Source organism: Corvus hawaiiensis, chromosome 3 (assembly GCF_020740725.1).
Source record: "Corvus hawaiiensis isolate bCorHaw1 chromosome 3, bCorHaw1.pri.cur, whole genome shotgun sequence".
NCBI classification, from domain to species: Eukaryota; Metazoa; Chordata; class Aves; order Passeriformes; family Corvidae; genus Corvus; species Corvus hawaiiensis.
Genome location: NC_063215.1, coordinates 15,644,716 through 15,663,451, shown reverse-complemented (window position 1 = coordinate 15,663,451; position 18,736 = coordinate 15,644,716). Strand labels below are relative to the sequence as shown.

The 18,736-nt window shown below is 45.9% G+C and overlaps 1 protein-coding gene across 2 annotated transcripts in view; it reads left to right on the top strand.

Annotated features, from left to right (window-relative positions):
* GRHL1 (grainyhead like transcription factor 1) overlaps positions 1–13,119 on the top strand; it is a 41,588-nt gene extending 28,469 nt beyond the window's left edge. For both annotated transcript variants that reach the window (XM_048296986.1, XM_048296985.1), the window contains exons 10-16: positions 1,757–1,844; positions 4,081–4,220; positions 5,090–5,127; positions 5,227–5,315; positions 7,060–7,145; positions 8,712–8,776; positions 9,932–13,119. In XM_048296986.1, coding sequence (XP_048152943.1) covers positions 1,757–1,844; positions 4,081–4,220; positions 5,090–5,127; positions 5,227–5,315; positions 7,060–7,145; positions 8,712–8,776; positions 9,932–10,046 — 621 coding nt within the window. In that variant the 3' untranslated portion in view covers positions 10,047–13,119. The remainder of the gene's footprint in view (positions 1–1,756; positions 1,845–4,080; positions 4,221–5,089; positions 5,128–5,226; positions 5,316–7,059; positions 7,146–8,711; positions 8,777–9,931) is intronic.
* Positions 13,120–18,736: the final 5,617 nt, after the last annotated feature.

Here is an 18,736-nt window from a genome sequence, read left to right as displayed (position 1 = left end):
ATCAAGACATAACTTACTTTTTTTTTTTTTTTAATGTGGGATTTGAGATGTATTTACCTGGGCCCCAGTAGCCTGTATCAAGTTGACTTTCAAGCAGGGAATGGGAAGGCAGAGGTTTTCTCAAAATGTGTGCTCTTGCTGAATCAGCATGCTCTCCAGAAGGAAGCAGATGTTGTTCTGTAGCACAGTGTTTGAGTAGCACAACTTTATTACTTCCACATGAAAGGTAAAAATCAGATCTGGAGCCAAATCTGATCTTTCTGTTGTCAAGCTGAGATGTTGTGACTACTCTGGTAAGGGATGACACAGAGGAGTTCACGTCCAGCTGTGCTGAGGTTTAGGTGGGATGTCTTCACTGTAGCGTACCATATCAGCTTTATGGGGTCAAGCAAACCTGGCAATGCCTGTGTCTTCGTGTGTAATTTTTTTCTCTTTTTTACCACAGCTGCCTGAAGCTGCTTTTTTCCTTCTCATTGGGTGGGAGAAAAGATGATACATATTAACGTGTATCAAATATCTTGGCTAGTTTTCCTTTTTATTGCTTGTGCAGATGAGCCCAGTGCTACCAGCAGGCATAGGCAGCCTGGCATCTATAGAGTGTTGATTTACTGGGAAGTAAGGAGGGCTGCTCCCCTTCTCATGTGCACCATTAGGCATGGATTCCCACCCCATGCCACAGGAGTTTTAACACCTTATTTGCCACAGCTAATCGAGTCTTCCTCCAGCACCATACAAGGACGTGGATGTGTTTTGGCAGCTTTGAAGGGGAGGGAATGAGAAATAAGGGCTTGGTGTGGCCAGATAACTGTTACCTTTTGCCCTGCTTTGCAGGAGGGTGTTGGGAGACAGGTAGAACTTGTGTATACCAGTTTTGGTGATCTGGTGGTAGCACCAGGATTGAGTGTTGGGGATCTCCTGTGGGCTTATCGCTTCATGCAGCTGGAAACATAACATCCCTGACTTAACTTAGAGTCACATGTGAGATCTGGGCAGAGCTGGAGGAATGACCACTATTCCAAAGCTTCTTCCTTCCTTCTCTCTCTCCATCATGGCTGTCTGCATCTTGCAGAAAGTATGGCAATATGGCACTGTACCTTCTACTGCTTGGTTTGGAAGGCCAGGAACAGTGCAGGCATGAACCCAGCTAGGGATCTGTGGGTTCCACCATGGCCTGGCCCTGATAAAAAGAGAAGAAATAGTCCCTGCTTTAAAGCAATACACATCTGCAGCTTGAGCTCAGTGAAGGCTGGTGCAACTGCTGCAGGCTCTGTGTGAAATGTGCAGGAGGTATCTTGCACTTGGTGATCCAAGTGTGGTGTGACTTCTGTAGATTTTAATGACAATTGAGTGAACTCCTAAACTGGGGGAACCTGCAAATCTTTATTGTTTTAAACACTTCAACTATATTTTTATCTAATGCTTTGTACAATTGTTACACAATTGTAAGATGTGGGTATCTTTTGTCATCGTATGTGCATCTGACTTGAAAGAAAAGCAAGTGTTTACATCTTGGATATGGTTGTTGGATTTCATTAGATGATAGGACTCAAAAGTAAGCAGATCTCAGAGTTGGCACACTGGCAAACCTGCAGCTCGGGTACTGTGGAACTGACCTCCACAAACACAGCTCTGGAAGAATTGGTGTTCCTGCCTCTGCAGCTGAAAAAACCTCAAAAAAATAAAAATACCTCTCTTTCTCTCTCACCCCCTCCCCTCTTCTTCACTCCCCCATTCCTTTCCCTCTCTTGTCTGACAGGGAGCAGAGAGGAAGATCAGGGATGAAGAGCGAAAGCAAAGCAAAAGAAAAGGCAAGTGCACTGATCCCAGCTCTCAGTTGAATGCCTGTAAGTAGAACTTATTCCGTCAGTATTTTAATACTGGATTTCATTTTGGCTAGAAATAGCTTGTGCAGTAGAACTCTCAAGTCAATTTTTATCCTGTGTGGACTAGTGCTTGTTATAAGCAGTTCCTTATGGAACAGACACTGTGTTTTGCAACACACTGGGTCATTTAGGGCTTCATTCTGTATAGTTGTTTCTGTCCGAGACAGGGTCCTTCTGTGTATCCAATCAAGTATGGGTTGTAGTAGTTGAAGTGGTGGGGTGAGGGTGGGATTTTGGGCAGTGCTGGAGCCCCTCACAATCCAGGTGGCAGTGAGAACAATCTGTTCCAGGTATTTTCAGCTTTATCCTAAACTTAGGCTTTAACTTACATTAAAAATGTGTTTACAGCTCCTCAGCAAGGCCATGGCAGCCTTGGGGCTGAGCCTCTAGCCTCTCAGCCCTATGCTCACTCTTCTAGAGCAAAGTGGTCCTTAGCAAGTAATTTCAAAGTTTCTGCACATGTGAAGCATGTGGAGACCTCAGCACTGTGGTATGTAAAGGATGAAGAGTTTCTTCCTGCCGAGCATCTTCCTTTAGCTGCTGCAGATGACAGATCCTGTCTTTGGATGACTGGTTATTCACCAGCAGATCTGCTTAGTGGAAGCTGTATCTCCCTGTTCTTCGTTGGCACGGGGCAGGCGCGTGCTCTCACTTGCTCTGCTCCGTGTGCTGTTACCAGCCCAACTGGTTGAGCCAGCATGCACCTCTCAGCTCGCTGGGCAGGATTTTCCTGACACTGCAGGTACAGGCTGCTGGAGCAGCTTCAGAAGATAATGCTGAAGGGAACCTGTTTGCTCAAGGGCAGTTGTGGAAAGGGCTGGCGTTTTGGTTTTTTTTGAAATACATCATGAGAGGCAGTTTAGCACACTGTTTGTGTTTCACAAACGTAGTAGCCCCAGCAGCTCCCAAAAGATTACTGTATGCAGCCCTTTGCATAATGGCTGGAAAGGGAAGACAGTTTCAGTACACATTTCCAGGATTTGATGATTTTACAAGAGCTGCTTTCCAATGTTAATTTTCTAGGCTTGGGCTTAGCCTGATGAGCCCCCTATTTTCCTGGAAAGTGCGATCCTTTGCTTTTTAGCTCTTATGTGGGAAGTTTTTGATTCTTTTAAGCCATAAGCAGTTATGCTCACCTCCAGGATCGCAAATGCCACACGTACATGAACTCTTCAACAGCAGAAACAGTTGGTGGCCTTTGGTCAAAGTTATTTTTACAGGAATTGAGCGATCTTCAAAAAAATCGGTTTTGCAAGGAGATAATAGTGTATTTTCTGCTGAGGACATGAGAAATGGTTTTGTTTGAAAAACATTTGTTTTGTTTGCACTTGGTTTGACCTCAGATGGATATGTTTCCACTTGGTAAAATAAAGTCTTCAGCTGTGGTAGTTTGACATGACTACATGACTATATCTGAGGTGCAGTTTAAGGCACCTCCTGCCTCACTTTCTCCTCAGAGAGTCTTTGTGGATGAAATCTGTCCTCTTGGTGGGTTGTGTCACATCAGCTGGTGCCTTGTGGGAGCCAGAGTGCTGTGTGGGAGATAGTGTTGATCCCAGGGGGAATGGACTAGGGGCTGTTACCCTGAGGTGACCAGGATGAACAACGAGAGGAACCAAAATGGGAAACTTGAAAGTGTGGAATCAAAATGTAACTTCAACGACTTGCACAAACCAGTATTTGTACTGTCTCTGTAGTATAGTGCTCCTGTGGTGCTGTCTCTTTGAGATAGATGCTCCCAGTTGGGAGCACGCAAGTTCTCCCTTTGTCTTCTTTCTACCTTCCTGATGTAGGAACACCAGCAAGCTTTTGAGGGAATGGATAGGGAGAAGGTGGGGCAGGGACTAGTGTTTGCCCTCTGTTTGGATGGCTTACTTGGTAGATGGAAGACCTTGGTTCCTCTGTTGGGATGAGTGCTAGATTGTTGTCCATCCTAATTAATATTTGAACAAAACTGAGCAGCTCAGTTGGAGAGATGGAGAAAGCTTTGACTACTCTGTGAAACAAGCTGTTTCCTCAGGGCCCAGGCCCTCAGTTGAGAGGTAGACAACCAAAGTTCAAACTCCTTTACCACAGGAGCTTTTTGCTTTAACCCTCACTGCAGAGTACCCTTGTTCAGTAGCGTGTGTACCTTTTAAATGACGTAGGGCCCCATCAGGGCCTTCGGTATCCTCTATCCCGATCTTTGTCTCCTCAGTTTCTGATGTCAAAGTGCCCATGCTTCCCTCACACAAACGTACTGACATCACCATCTTCAAGCCCTTCATGGACCTAGACACTCAGCCTGTACTCTTCATTCCTGATGTTCACTTTGCAAACCTGCAGCGTGGGGCTCATGTGAGTAAAGCTCATGGGTGTGGGGATGAGGAGGCTCTGGCATATATTTGCAAAAGGCCTGGGATGCTGTGTGTGCATATGTACATACAGAACGTCATACTGCAGCAGTGCTGTAATCAAATGCAGGCTGAGTCTCATGTGGGCAAGAGATGTTGCTCCAAGGTATATTGGCTGGAGTTAACTGGGGATGTTTTATCATCAAATTGTTTTCCTATCAAGTCCAGTTTCTGTGAACCTGAAAAAATTTTTCCACAGCATTTCCATTGCATGAACTGCAGGCTGGTTTTCTCTTGTAACATCCCTTGGGATCCTGGTGTGCTGTTGAGCAGCACAGGCTCCTCCAGATGCCTGCTGCAGGGTGAAAATCTATCCTGTGGAACTGGCACATGTCAGCTCTGTGATCCCCTGCCAGAGCGCCCTGCCTCAGCATTCCTGGAAAGTTCCAGCTTACAAGAAACTGGAAGGGAAAAAATTAGCATGCAACCAGGTTTCAAAATCTTGAACTTTCCTGTGCTGAGAGTTCTGCCATGCTCTCACAGCATCTAAACTTTACTTTCTAAGAGCATTGTCTGAGCTCCTGACAGGGATGGAGAATAAACTTGTATCCCTAAGGCCGACAGTCCTGCATGTTTTCCTACAAAGGCCCTAGTGCTGAGTTTTGTCAGAAGACTCTACACCAGTCCAGGTAGAAAGATGGTTAGCTCCTCTTTGTTCCTGTCTCTCATTTGAGATCCTTTAATATTTTTTATGAAAAAAGGTAAAGAAGATGCTTACTGGCTTTTGGAAGATTGAGCATCAAAAGATTATAAGAGAAAATGAATTCTAGTTCTGGATGAAATATTCACAAAATCTCCCCTTTGTTTTCAAAGGTCCTTCCTGTTGCTTCAGAAGAACTAGAGGGTGAAAGGTAAGAGCTGCCCTTCGACCTCCTGACACCTTGCCCTCAGACAGAGGGATAAGTCCCTGTAATTGTACCACTGCTGACTTTTTGCCCTGTCAATGACAGCTCCAACCTGAAGAGAGGAGCTTATATTGGTGAAGAGGACTTTATTGCTACTCCAAATAAGATGTCCAGAATAGAAGAGCCAAAAAGAGGTATTTTCTTCTTTCAGAAACTGAATGTTTGGAGTATTTGTCCATCATGATAGAGAAATGCATTAATGAATTTTTTAATTCATATTGATGTATACTTGAGCTTGATTTTTCTGGCTTTGAGTATGACAGTTCATGTATCAGGATGTGGTTCAGCTGTGCAAATCTTGTACGTTGTGAGAATTTCTGGGGATTTCTGCCAACTCAGACAGTAATTGGCTCTGAACCTATAAGGAAAGAGAGTCAAGAGGAGGTGAGCAGCTTACCAGTATTCCTAATGGACTGGGGGAGAGAATTCATCATGTAATCTGCTACAAAATGCTCTGGAAATCTCCCCCAGGAGCAATGAACACCAGAACTGGTTCTGGATATAACACTGTTGCATCTTTCATGGTGCCAGGAAATGGTATGTTCACCTCTGAAAGCTAAGATAAGAGAATATTCTGCTAATTTTTAACTGAGTTTCAGTGGTTGCAATTTAATGTTGCTGTGGTGTTGTGGATGGAGGTCAGAGGTCCCTTTGGGATGTTGGAGGTGGTGTGCCTGCTTGATGACAGTTGTGTGTGGAAAGACCACAACAAAGTATTAAACCTGTGAAGCAGAAAATGCTAAGTCTAGCAAGTCTGACCACAGTGGGGCTGCACTTCTGCAGTCTGGATAAACTAGTAAGGAAGGATGAATTTTACAGAAGGAAATCAGACTTTTTGTTTTTCCATGTTGCTGTATGCCATAAAACAAGGCCCATGGGATTCTCTCTTCTTTGGCTGACTCTCATCTGTGCTGTAACTGAGAGTATGTGTCCTGTCTTCCTTTCTCAAATCTACAGTCCTCCTTTGTTAAACCTGCCTTTAGCAGGAAAATTGGGAAATGCATCAAGGTGCTGTGCTGTCCTGAGTTCACCTTGTTCAATTAGAAATGCCAGTAATTGTTCCATGTTGCAGGTGTGTCAAAGCTGTGGCTGATGAACCCTTGCAAACAATCCAGGCTGCAATACCTAGTCATTAGAAGATGGATTAAAGACAGCAAAGCTGTTAAAGTCCAAGCTTTCTTGCTCTCCTGGCTTATTCCTCAGCCTTAATGCAGTTTTTAATGAGGCTGATGTTACATACAGAGAGTCTATGCTAGCTTGAGAACGGTAGGGATGCTCACCTAATTGGGGTTCTTGCTCTTTGGTTCCCCTCCTCGCAGGAGACCAAGCCTGCATTGTATTTCAGCTGTGGTGGTATGAGTATTACTGGAACACAGCAAGGGGTAGGAGGAAAGATGAGACAGCGTAGGAGGAGCAGAGAACTGTACAAATAAATTATTTAAAAATGAAGAGGTGGCCAGGATGGCTTCACCTGCTGTGATAGCATCTGTCAAATCATTTGATTGTGAGAAGTCTCATGGCAAATGACTGTGAGATAAGGAGGAGCCCAAGAGTCTCCAAGATTTGTGGTTTTTGTTCCTCCTTTCTTTGTTTCAAATACGACCTTTTTTTTTTTCCAATAATAGAGAAAATAAAATGTGAAAGTATTTTGACAGGAAAGATGCTTGAGCATACAGTGGCTTTATGTGGAAGGAGTAAGTTTTGAGCTAACCTAGTTGTGCATGTTTGTGCTACAGTTTTAAGTCGATATTGAATGTATGTATGTATATTTCTTCCTAAGATTCTCAGTGGATGTACCCATGTGCTTAGTCACTGTGGGACACAGATCTTTCCTGAGAAGCAATTGCACAGTTAATTCCTCTCCAAATTGCTTTCCAGTGTTGCTCTATGTCCGAAAAGAATCAGAGGAAGTCTTTGATGCACTAATGTTAAAGACACCATCTCTGAAAGGCCTAATGGAAGCGGTAAGTAACAAGGTTGGTTTATAGTCCTTGAGAAAAAACCCTGGCTACCCAGTCCTTACACACTGGCCAGTCACAGGAGTCAGACTTTCAGTCACAGCTTGTGTCCACATATTTCTGCTCTTCTGGATAAGGAGAATAAGGAAGATTTCCTTTCAATAACGTGGAAATTAATGCAAATAATGCTTTAATTTATTATTAAGGGAATTCAGGAAGCTTCTCTTTTAAGTACCTTACCTCACATCTGTGGGGTCTGAGGGTAAGAAGCCTTCCTGAAAATTCAGGTGTGTCAAACTTGATGATTGGATGTTCCTCTTGTCAGAGAGGGTACTTTAGTTAGAAGATGGAGTGATTTTCAGAATGTGTCCAGTGGCTTGGGTTTGTTTCAAAGCCATGTTTGGGGGCCTCCACTGCCCTTTTACAAGCCAGTAATGCAGGGCTCCAAGTCCCAGCTTCTGTGTGTTGCTGAAGGCTTTTATATATCTGTGCACACGTGTGAAATTGTTCTCTGGTGCTTGACTTCCAAAATAGCCTTCCACTATCCCTGCTGCTGCAGAGCAAGGGAAGTACAGAGCTTAAGTCCAAGGAATGGTGTAATGTTTGGCATGAGCTCAAAATTGATGTTTCTGTCTGTCTCTTTCTGTGACTAATGCCTCTGCTCAGGGAACAGGGGCTTTGGGGGTGTACAGGCAGGTCTGGCCACTAACTTTTGATTTTAGAGATAGTTCTGAAACCAGAATTTTTATCTTATCCTGGCTGTGAGGCTTTGCCAGCTGGAGGGTGAGGGCTAATGGAGAGAGGGATTGAAGGCTGTGAAGTCCTCCCTTACCCTGTGGTCCTGAAGTGAAGCTGCACCTTTGTTGTTTCACTTGGATTTCTAAAAGCAAGGAACCAAGAGCTGTAGCTTGGGGGAACCTCCCTGTACATTTGCATGTCAAAGCAGTGTATTGGTTTGGTACTTGCTGTCGGTGGGATAGAGCAGTTTGCCAAAGTAAACCAGGCTTACTGACCTCCCGACTTTCTGGAGGTTGTACTGAAGTGCCATGGTAAGTGTCTGGGGCTCCACATTGATGTCAACCTTCTGGGGAAGGGGAGTGTTTCTGATCGCCTCATGCCCTTAGCAGCAGAGGTCTTCTCTCTGTTGGTATTTTCTTCTTTCAGCCACTCTCATGACTAGTTTTCACTTGATCCGTCTGACAGTGAATTTAAAAATGGTTTTCAGTATGCTAAGAGAACAGAGAAGCATGAGAGAATGAGAGTCAGGGTGTAGAGTGGCTTTTAATGGATGGGCTTTTGAGTGTAGGGGAAGAGGTTGCTGTATGAGAAGTAAGTAGACAGGTTTTAAACATTATTAGATTTTTTGCACAGAAGTTGGCTAAATGCAGAGAAGAAGTTCTCATCTGTAGACTTAAAATATAGTTTGGGATTTAGTGTTGCCTTTATAAGGCAGAGCAGTTGTCTTCATTTGCAGGCTTTTTTTTTGTTGTTGTTCCTTTCTGTAAAATAGGAAGTGAAAGACAATAACAGCAGTCTCCTTGCTTCACCAATCATTGCTTTCTTTTGTTCTAGATATCTGACAAGTATGATGTTCCTTTTGATAAAATAGGAAAAATCTTCAAAAAATGTAAAAAAGGGTGAGTATGTACCTGTGCAACAACTGCCTAAGAACATGAACACCTTTTTCAGACCTGTGGGCAGATCTGCTGTATAATTCTTCCATGCACTGCAGGTGTGCAAATGCCATTTGCAGATATGTGTGTGTGCACACAGTGTACACACATTCCAACATCATCCACAGCTGAAAACTGGAAGACTATAGGAAGGGTCCTATAGAAATATGTAGTCTGACTTCTGGGTAAATACAAGTCACGGAACCTCTCTGAGCTAATTGTTATTTGAACCAGAGTTGACCATGTCAGAGGAAGATGAGTTCAGTTTGTTAAAAGACTCCCAGTGATGAAGAACCTTCTTCAACCCATGTTAAATTGTTCCAGTGGTTGACTGGGCTCACTATATCTGCATTTGGCTACAATTACTAGACCCTGGTTGTCTTTCTGTGGGCTAAATTGGAGAGAACTTTGTTGTGAAGTGTCTGTTTCTCCCAGAGGCCATACTTCACCATCTTTTTATTTTGTAGCATAAATAACTGAGTTTCTGAACATGGTCTGATTCTGTTTTATCTTTTAATTTCTCAATAATTTTCTTGGGTTGTCTGTAAGTCACTTTGGTCTTAGCCCCTTCTCCAAAGCCCTTCTTGCCAGAAAATTACACCCTTCCAGGGTTGTGCTTTCATAGCAGAATTACCCCACCAGAACAGCTGCAAAAGTTTAGAATTTTTGATATCTAAACCACTGCTAAGCACAGCTTTTTGTGTGTGTGTGTGTGACCTTTCTGGCAAGTGGAAGAAGTGGCCAAGCATGGGTACTTTCTTCCCTGCGAGCTCTGTAGGGTTTTGTGCTGATAGGTCATAACTGACAAGCAAACCCAGTCAGAGCCCCAAGTGCATGCAGCTTCAGAAGGATTCTGCCAGTTCCAAGATCTCTCTCCCTCCCTGGTCCAGGAGCCAGATTTAACTCTTTCATTCAGACTCTGAGAAGTGTGGCTGCCAGCCTTGATGGCACATTTGGGTAAGGACGGCCAGATCTGCTATGGGAAACAATGAGTCAGAGAGAGATGAGCAGGGATCTTATGTTACCCTTGGGCAGTCCAGGCTTTCTTAGGTTTGAGGATGCCTTTGCTCTCTTTGGCATTTAGAACTGTAAAATATCTGATCTATTTTGTTTTTCCAGAATCCTGGTCAACATGGATGATAACATTGTGAAACACTATTCTAATGAAGATACCTTCCAGCTGCAGATTGAAGAGGTTGGAGGATCTTACAAGCTCACTCTGACTGAGATCTAAGATCACAGATCCTCTGTGGATTTTAAACAAAGGTCTCAAGTGAGCATTTTCCCATAGTTCAGTATGTTGGGCAAAACACTAATCACCTCCAGAAGAAAGCCAAGTGTTTGACTTGTTCTGGGGAGCAGAGCAGTGGTTTTGCTTAATGCATTTGTGTTTGTCTTCTTGCTCATGACCTTATTTGCACTTGAAAAGGGCAAGCAAAGATTGGCAATTAAATGGAGAGGATGTATATATTTTTACTAGTGTATAAACCACTAGTAGGTACGGGAGGGGAAATCTCCTGGAAGGTGGCCTTTTAGCCTGGTGATGTCTTATTTATCTATTCAGTAACCATGTTTGAGCCCGTTATCAGCTAATACCATTTTACTGGACTGTTTTCTGCTAGGGAGAGCTGCAAAACTACTAATTGATACTAGTAGGAGTTGCATGCAGGTTGGAGAAAAGTCTTTATAATGTTTACTTGTGACCAGGGCAGACTGTTGAAATCACTCGTGTTGTTTGGGGGGAATGTAAAACTGCCTTGCTTATGAAGAACTCGCCTTAGTAACTGTGTGAACTCTCATCAGATGAAGCTATATTGTATATAAGTGCAATATATTTTTGAAGGTTTGTAAATGTGTACATATAAGCGATATATAATATATATAAAATATGGTGTTCTGTATATACCGTGAATATATGCAATGAAGCCCATCTAAAAGGATGCCATATACAGAGAAAACATATTTAACGTAGATATTTAAAAATGGACAAACCCTTATCATACACCAAAGGTGAGCACACGTTTGTACATTCATAGAAGGCAGAAGAGACCTGCTTGTTAAACATGGATCTTCCTATGTGGAAGGAAAAAGATACCGGCTCTCTCCTAAATCCTCATGCACAGGCAGGCAATGGAAGTCCTGGTTTCTCTCATGAACTGCCACTAAGTCCTGAAACAGCTGTGTACTGCTGTCCTGGGAGGTAATTTGGGCCAAGTCTGAGAGTTGGGTCACGAGAGGAGCTGAGCAATGCAGTTCTCTTGAAGTCTCGCTTTTGGGGGTCAAGAAGGTCTCCTGGAGGGTGGTTTTTTTCTGTAGCAGTGTACTTAAGGCTCAGCTGGATGCTACCCACACCAGCAGCTCAGGCTGGATGAACCCATGGGCTGGAGCCAGCTTGCAAGGCCTAGAATGTCAACAACTGGAAATGCACAGACAAGGCTTTTGAGAGAGGAAGGGGGCAAAATGGCTCAGCAGGCCAAGTGTTAGCAGCGCATAGGGCCTGCAAGTAGATTATGCATTCTTGGTGTCTGTGCATATCATGGACCAGCTGCTGAGCTGGAGAGACCCAATAGGCACAGCAGGCATCCTGAGCCCCAGCTGGGAGTGCCAGACACCTCCAAAAAGTACTGCTCTGTGCTGTTTGCGTGTGTGCATGTGCTTATGAAGGAAAGGCACCCTTTGGTTAACAGCAAGTGAGAGAGGAGCATTTAAAGGGCAGCACTTGGCTCTAAGGCAAAAACCTCCATTACATAGTGAGCAGATGAACGTGAGTGCCAGGTCCAGTGTCAGAGCTTTAGTTAGGGATCTGGGTAATGAAAGAGGTTTATAATGTTTTCAGACACTACAAAGCTGCTCATACCTCACCTAGGACATGAAGGTCAACCTGCAAAGACTGGAGAAATAGTCCAGAAAAGTAGCACATGATTTTACTTAATAATTAACGATTCTACTTGATGGTTAACAAATCGTAACCTACTATTGTTCAGCTCCATCATGGTGTTGTTTGGAAGAGGAAGGCAAATGCCATGTTGAGTTGATCAGCAGGAGCATGACTTGCAAGAAATAGGAGACACCCCCCTGCCTTGGCTCTGCTTGGCATCGCTGAGGCCTCCACTGGAGCACTGTGCCCTGTCAGCAGAGCTGAGTCCTTGCAGATGTCTCAGGCAGGTCAGACCATGTGGTCCTTCAGCCAGAGCTTGTGGCTTCTGAGGAGGATGGCCTGCATGGTTTAGCTGGTGAGGGGTCATGTTCAGATGCAATGGTTGAGAGGAGCAGCCTCCCAACCCATGGAAGTGTCATCCCTATTCATGGCAAGCACAAGCAGTAGTGGGTGTGAATCGCAGAAGTTCAGGCTGGGTGTCGAGGCAGTCTTCTCTAGTGAGAAGAGGAGGTTGCCCATGGAGGCAGTGGTTAGGCACCAAAGGTCTTCAGAGCCAGGCTGGGCAAAGGTATCTCTGGACTGTCACAGGTGTAATTGATTCTCCCTTGGTGGTGAGTCCAGGTGACCACTTGAAGTCCCTCCCCACCTTCTTTTTTAATGGTTTATATGAAATACAGTATTTTGGAATTTGTATTTGGATCACTCCTGAGCTGGTTCATTCCATTACCCATTCTCTTCCCTCCTCCTTTCTTCTTCTCGTCCATTGATGAGCCCCAAGAGAGGGTTGGCGATGCTCTGGGCACTGCGTGCTCCCCTCTTTGCTCTGTGGCTGGAGTCGAGCAAACTCCACATGGATGCATCTCTGACTGTGGGCTTGCGGCCAGAACACGTGGGCTGGAGGCCAAAGGAGAGAGGCTGATGTGCAGCACGATGCTGGGGAGACTTGGCCAACGCTTGCCACCCCATACAGGAATCCACTGCCAGCACAGCAGCCACAGGACTCGTACCCAGCCAGCACCAGCCTCCTGCCTGGGCTTCCCTTCAGCTGTCACGGGAATAATTTTACTATGGCAAGGGAATTTTTTTAAAAAAACCTGATATATTGAATACATATCTATATATTTACACATTTTTATTGAAAATGGAGGTTTTATTGCAGAAACTTGGTCTAGGGTCAGGGAAGTAGATTTAGAGTCTCCATAGAGGTAAGATTGACATGAATGTTATTTCTTTTTACTGCTTAATGAAGTATGTGAACTAAATCTGACGATTGTTTTCCACTATAAGATATTCTGGGACACGGGTCTTATAACAGTAGCAGCAATGTCATGTATGTTTTACGAAACTGATTTTTTTTGTTTTGCCTGCTGTTTTTTAATTGAAAATGTATTTTAAACCAAGCTATTAAATTTTATATGTTCATTTCTAATGATGAGTCATTTATATAACAAATGCATCTGCTCTTACCCCTTCAATTTTCCTTTGACAGGGTATCTATAAAACCCCGGTGATTGTTTCCTAGTTTTTCCTTGCAAAAGAAAACAATCCTTGTGCCAGCCTTGCTGTTGTTATTCCCACATAAGAAATGGCCACCCTATTCTCAGCTGCTTTATTCCAGCTGACCTCGTTCAGTTCAGTGCATGGGGAAGCTGTACAGCATTTGCTTCCATAGGACCCTTTCCTTTGGCAGGAGAGCAGAACATCCGTGGGTAAGATCAGGTGTGTAGTGGGACCACCGGTGAAGCTGCAGGCATTGACTTTCCTAAGCTGAAAACAAAATTCATGCTAACATCTCCAGGATAATCCTAATGCCATGGTGTCTGGAGTGGTGTTCACCTCCTCTTTTTCACTGTCAGAAAATGTCTCAACAAGCTTTTGCTGTAGCTGGCTCCCAGCCCCTGCAGCAGTTGCTGTCCTGGAGCAGCTCCTGTGCTGGCATTTTCCCAACCTCCAGGCTTGCATCAACATGCTGGGGGCTGGGTGGGGAGCAGCGTGGGTGGCAGAAGATTTGTGGGATAGGAAAAGGCCAGGAAAACTTCAGTTTATTTCCTTACTTATTTGTAGTTCTTGTGCAGGGTGGCAGAGTTTGTCCCAGATGCAGGAAGATGCTGCAGTGTGTTGTGACTGGGTGGTGCACCAGTGCTGGGGGATGCCCTGTCCCATCTCCACCTGAGTTTGTGCTTGCTGGAAGACTGGGCAGAGTTTTGCGCCATACAGTTGGTGTGTGGCCATCAGCAAACCTCAGCATGAGACAGAATCTGCTGCAGGGCTGTCTGAGAAACAGCTGCTACCCCCTCTTCCCTGGCAGTGTGATACCACCATTTTCCTCAGCCTTCACCTGGTATGTCTGTGTATGTCTGCACCAGCAGTCCCTCCTCCTGACACCTCTCAGCCCTTTTCTATTCAAGTGAGTTTAAAGGAAGTGAAGGTGAACCCCCAAAGGTGCAGCTCTGAGCTCCCCAGGCAGGCAGCCTTACATGGAGCTCCGTGCTTCTTCCTGGGGCATGACTTGAGGTTCTAATATTGAAAACATTTAGTTAAGCTTTTAAGGTCTGACCTCTTTTTGTATGGGAAAGCTGAATTCTGCATCAGTCTCCAGCTTCTTGAAAAAAGTTCTTCAGAACTTTTGTCTGACCAGGGTTTGCAAGAGCATGGAGCTTACATGCTCCTCTATTTGGTTGGTTTGTATTTTAGATCACTGGATCTATTATTACAATTAAATTATGAAATATTAGACAATATTTAGATGATGCCTCAACTAGATTAACTGATCTAATATATGAGTTCTCAGAACTTGTTTAGCTGCTTGTCCTTGGACTAACCCGCCATACCACTGGGTAGCTTTGCATAGTTAACAGTACTGCAGAAGGGATATTTGGCTTTTTTCCTCCCTTGGCTAGTGTCACTAGCTGCTGTGGCTGGGGTGGTAGCAGGGGTTTTGGCACGTCCTGCAGGGCAGTGCTCCCCTGCCCCATCCATCCGTACATGCCTCTGCATGCAGCTTGTGGATGGTTGGTGTGCCCTCTGGCTCAAGCAGGATTTGTTTTGTCACATCTCCAGCGTGGGCAGGCTGCACATGCATGTCCCAATACCAGCTGGTGACCAGTGTCAACAGCACTGAATCTGTGTGTCCCTGCTGCAGCGCTGGTCACCTCAGGTGGCATCCTGAGCCTAGAGCTGGCCTGCAGGTTAGTCACCACCACTGCAGTTTGGGAACCACGCACCAGGCAGAGGAAAGGTATGTGGCTGAGCCTGGCAGCAGCTCTGACAAGTGGGAACATGGTGGGAAAGTGTTTAGATCTCTTGGGGATTTGTCACGGGGAGGAGAGAGAGCCCTGGGCTCAGGGATTGATAGCAGTGAGGGATGATGGAGCATGCTGTGCGTGTGGCTGCTGCCACCAGGCTGAAAACAACAGTGTAAACTGGAGGGAAATTTGGAGAGGGTGAAGTGACATGGGGAAAGGTGAATGGAGTCCTGTGGTTCCCCAGCACCAGGGAAATCAAGTCCCTTGACTCCTCAGTGCCCAGCAGGCCAGGAGAGCTGGGTGGGTGCAGCCCCAGCTGGCAGCGCTGGCCCTGCCAACCTGTTGAATTTGCTCTTCCAGCTTCTGAGCTTGGTGATTTGGGATGAGTGGGGCACTGTCCTGTGGCCACTGCCCCGGAGTTCAGATTGAACCAACCTGCCTGCTCCAGCCATGGGAACGTGCCCAGCCAGAGCCCAGTCCCTGGCTTGAAGAGACATGGCTGGAGCAGCAGCTGTCTGCAGGGACCACTCTGGGAGCAATGCTCAGCCCTGCTCAGGGGGTGTCTGGGATAAGGGCACAGGAGTGCAGGGACTGGTGCTGGCTCTGCTCAGCAGCTGTGCCAGTGGCATAGGGGTTGTTGCCAGTGCTTGGTTTGGCGATGCTTCTAATCTTGTCATGATAAGGTTTGCTTGTTCGGTTTTTTTTTCTTAAATAGTTATGTGAGCTATTAATAAGTAAATAAAGGAAAAGGGATCACACAATGGTCAGCTTTGCAGGTCGTGTGCCCACAGTCTTTGCTGCTTCTCGCTTGAAATGCTTTGAGCCTTTCAGCCAGTGCTGACCAAGGGCTTTTGGGGAGCAGCAGTGCTGGGTCCCCCACCTTGTGGATATCCTAAAGGGCCCTAAACCACCCCTTGCTCTCCCACTTGCCTCTGCTCTGTGTGCTTAAAAAAGATCCCAGGCTGCAGGCAAGAGGCTGGTCAAGACTTGCTGCCTACAAAGCCCCAGGTCAGGGTAATGCCAGAGACAAAAGGAGACAGTTATAGAATCAGCGATGGCAATCTAAAAGAACATCCATTGCTGCCTGAATCACCCCCTGCTGTGCTATGTGGCCATTCCCAAGTGAGCTGGCACTTCATGGCAGTCCCGTCCAGAGCATTGCCTGCAGGTGACCCGCAGCCCAGCCTTGGGGGCCAGCTGAGCTCTGCCCATGGGGATGCTGCAATGCCTTGGGCTGCCCAGCCCCAACAGGGGTGAGGGTTTTGATGAGAGAAAGGCCCAAATCCACCTTATCTCCTTAGAGGCACAGCTTGTCCCTGCTCTTCTGTACATGCTGCAGGGCAAGGGACCACAGTGCTGCCCCATTCATGGCCAGCAGCACCCCTAAGACTCCATTCTGACTTCCATTGTTTTTTTTCAAAAGAAAATTTTGAGCCCTCCTCCAGGACTGAAAAGAAAATTTGAAAGATACCTCACGAGGAAGAAAAATGAAGATGATGATTTTCACCCTAAATCACTCTCCTTCGCTTTTTTTATTCCTTCAGGTCCGTCTTTCAATTCCTAAGTGCTGGGGGTTAATTATGCTCTTCAACGCCATCAAATCATGCCATATTTAATTTCTTGGTGGAATTTTGCCCCATCACCCTTCTTTGAAAACCCTCTCTCTCTGATCCTCAAGGTTTTCTTCACGCTGCATTACATCTACCCATTACCCTGCTGTTATTTTCCTCTAAAGGTACATCTTGAGGCTTTTATATTTGAGCTCCCTGACGACAGCGCTCGGGTGGATGTAATCCAGCGTGACAGAGCGTGTGAATGCCATAAAGTGCAGGGATAGCAGGTGGAAGTCTGGCCAGCAGGGACCTGGCTGCTGCAGCAGCACTGGGATTTCATGCCCTGATAAAGGGAAAAGGACTTGACCTGAGCTGGGGAACAAAATAAGCTGCCAGCTGGGCAAGTCTGTGTTTGGCACTGACTGGAAGCCCAAACCATCAGGTTAAGATATTCAGGCTGGTTATTCATAGCTCAGCTTACTTCGGTCAATTGCTCAGGAGAAAAGGAGGGGTGGTGCTTGTGGAGCAGAAGGAGCTGTGGCGAGGGCTCAGTTTGACCATAAGGCTGGAAATTACTGGGTGTGTGGGGAAGGTTTTGGGATAAAAGCAATGTTTCTCCCCAGTCCAGAGCCTTTCCCATCCAGCAGAACTGCAAACTGTGAATATTCAGCCTCAGACTGCTCTTCACAGGTCACTGCATGGTTGGAGTTGGAAGGGCTGTCTGGCACATGGTCCTCCTCCTTTGCTCAAGCAGCCACCCCAGCCTGCTGCCCAGCACCCTGTCCAGAGGGGTTTTGAATATCCCTAGAAACAGAGACACCACAGCCTTTCTGCGCATCCCAGTTCTGGATCACCCTCACAGAGAAGTATTTCCTGATGTTCTGAAACTCCTCCTTGTTTGTGCCTTTTGTCTTGTGAAGGTATGTGCTGGGTCTCCTGGAGGAAATAATACCAAGAGATCAGAGATGAAGTGGTGATGGCTGCTTCAGGTGAGCTGCAGCCATGGGGAAGAGGTGCAGCAGCCCAGAGGGGGGCATGCAGCTGGGGGCATCCCTGGACAACATCCACCCCTTGCAAACGCACCGCAAGACATGGTGCCAGCTCAGTTCTCTGCTCTGCTGGCACCGTGGAAGGATAACCAAGGGGAAAGAAATTGAGGGTAAACAGTGTTACCTGTACTCAGGAAGGGAAAAGAGGGCAGCTATGCACCCAGAAGAGCTGCAGCCCCGAACTGGAACCTGAGTTTATTTCACATTAGTCATCTTCTTGCATCTCTTAACATCCTGAAGGGGAAGTGCACACCCAAGGCTGGTGTAAGGATTTACCCATGCTGGGGAAAAAAATAGGGACTCCTTGTCCTTTTTATGTAAACAGTGTAAAACTAACTTGGAAAGTGCTTTTGAAGGGAGGTATTAGGATCTGCACTGTGCAAGGGGAGCTGCAGCGAGTAAGTCCAGGCAAGCACTAGTTACGAGAAAAAGCATCAAGCTGGCTGGATACTTGATCCAAGCAACAGGCAGGGTCTGTTCTGCAGCTGAGTGAGTGAATGGAGCCGACTGAGTCATGTATGACCAACAATGCTGCTAAGGAAGCATCACAACAGCAGGAATTGCAGTTTTCCAGCTCCTCAGCTGGGGCAGGGATGGGATGTGGCCACTGCTGGGGTGAGACACCTCACTTTAGATACTAGAACAGGGATTTAAACTGTTAAACAACTCAATTGCTACTGACTTCCCCCCCAAAAAAGCTCATAAGGTGGCTTTTTTATTTATTTAACTATTAATGGAAAATGTATTTTTCAGCAGTAAAATCCTATACTTGGTTGTGTCCCTCAACATATATTTAATTCAGCATTTTATGTAGGAGGCTGATCAGGGTATATAATCATTGGTGGCATAGTTTGAGTGCAAGCACTAAGGTGGGGGAAATCACCCTTACAAGCAATTTCCTCAGCCCATACTGTCCTTTGCTTTGGCTGTCATTTACCAGGGACATGTCCTTGTCCCTGGATTTGGTGTCTGTGCTACCAGCTGCAGCTCTTCTCTGGCCCCCCAGCATTTGGCATTGTGATGCCCAGTGAGACAAATGTGGCATTGGAGAGGGACACAGGAACTCTGTCACCCGTGAGGGAGCACGGGCTGCCTGAGCTGGAGGCAACGTGTCTGTGAGAGGACAGCTGTTCTGCCCTCTGGGAGTGTTTGGGGAGGCAAAGGAAGGTGTCAGATGAGCAGGATGCAGATCCTGCAAC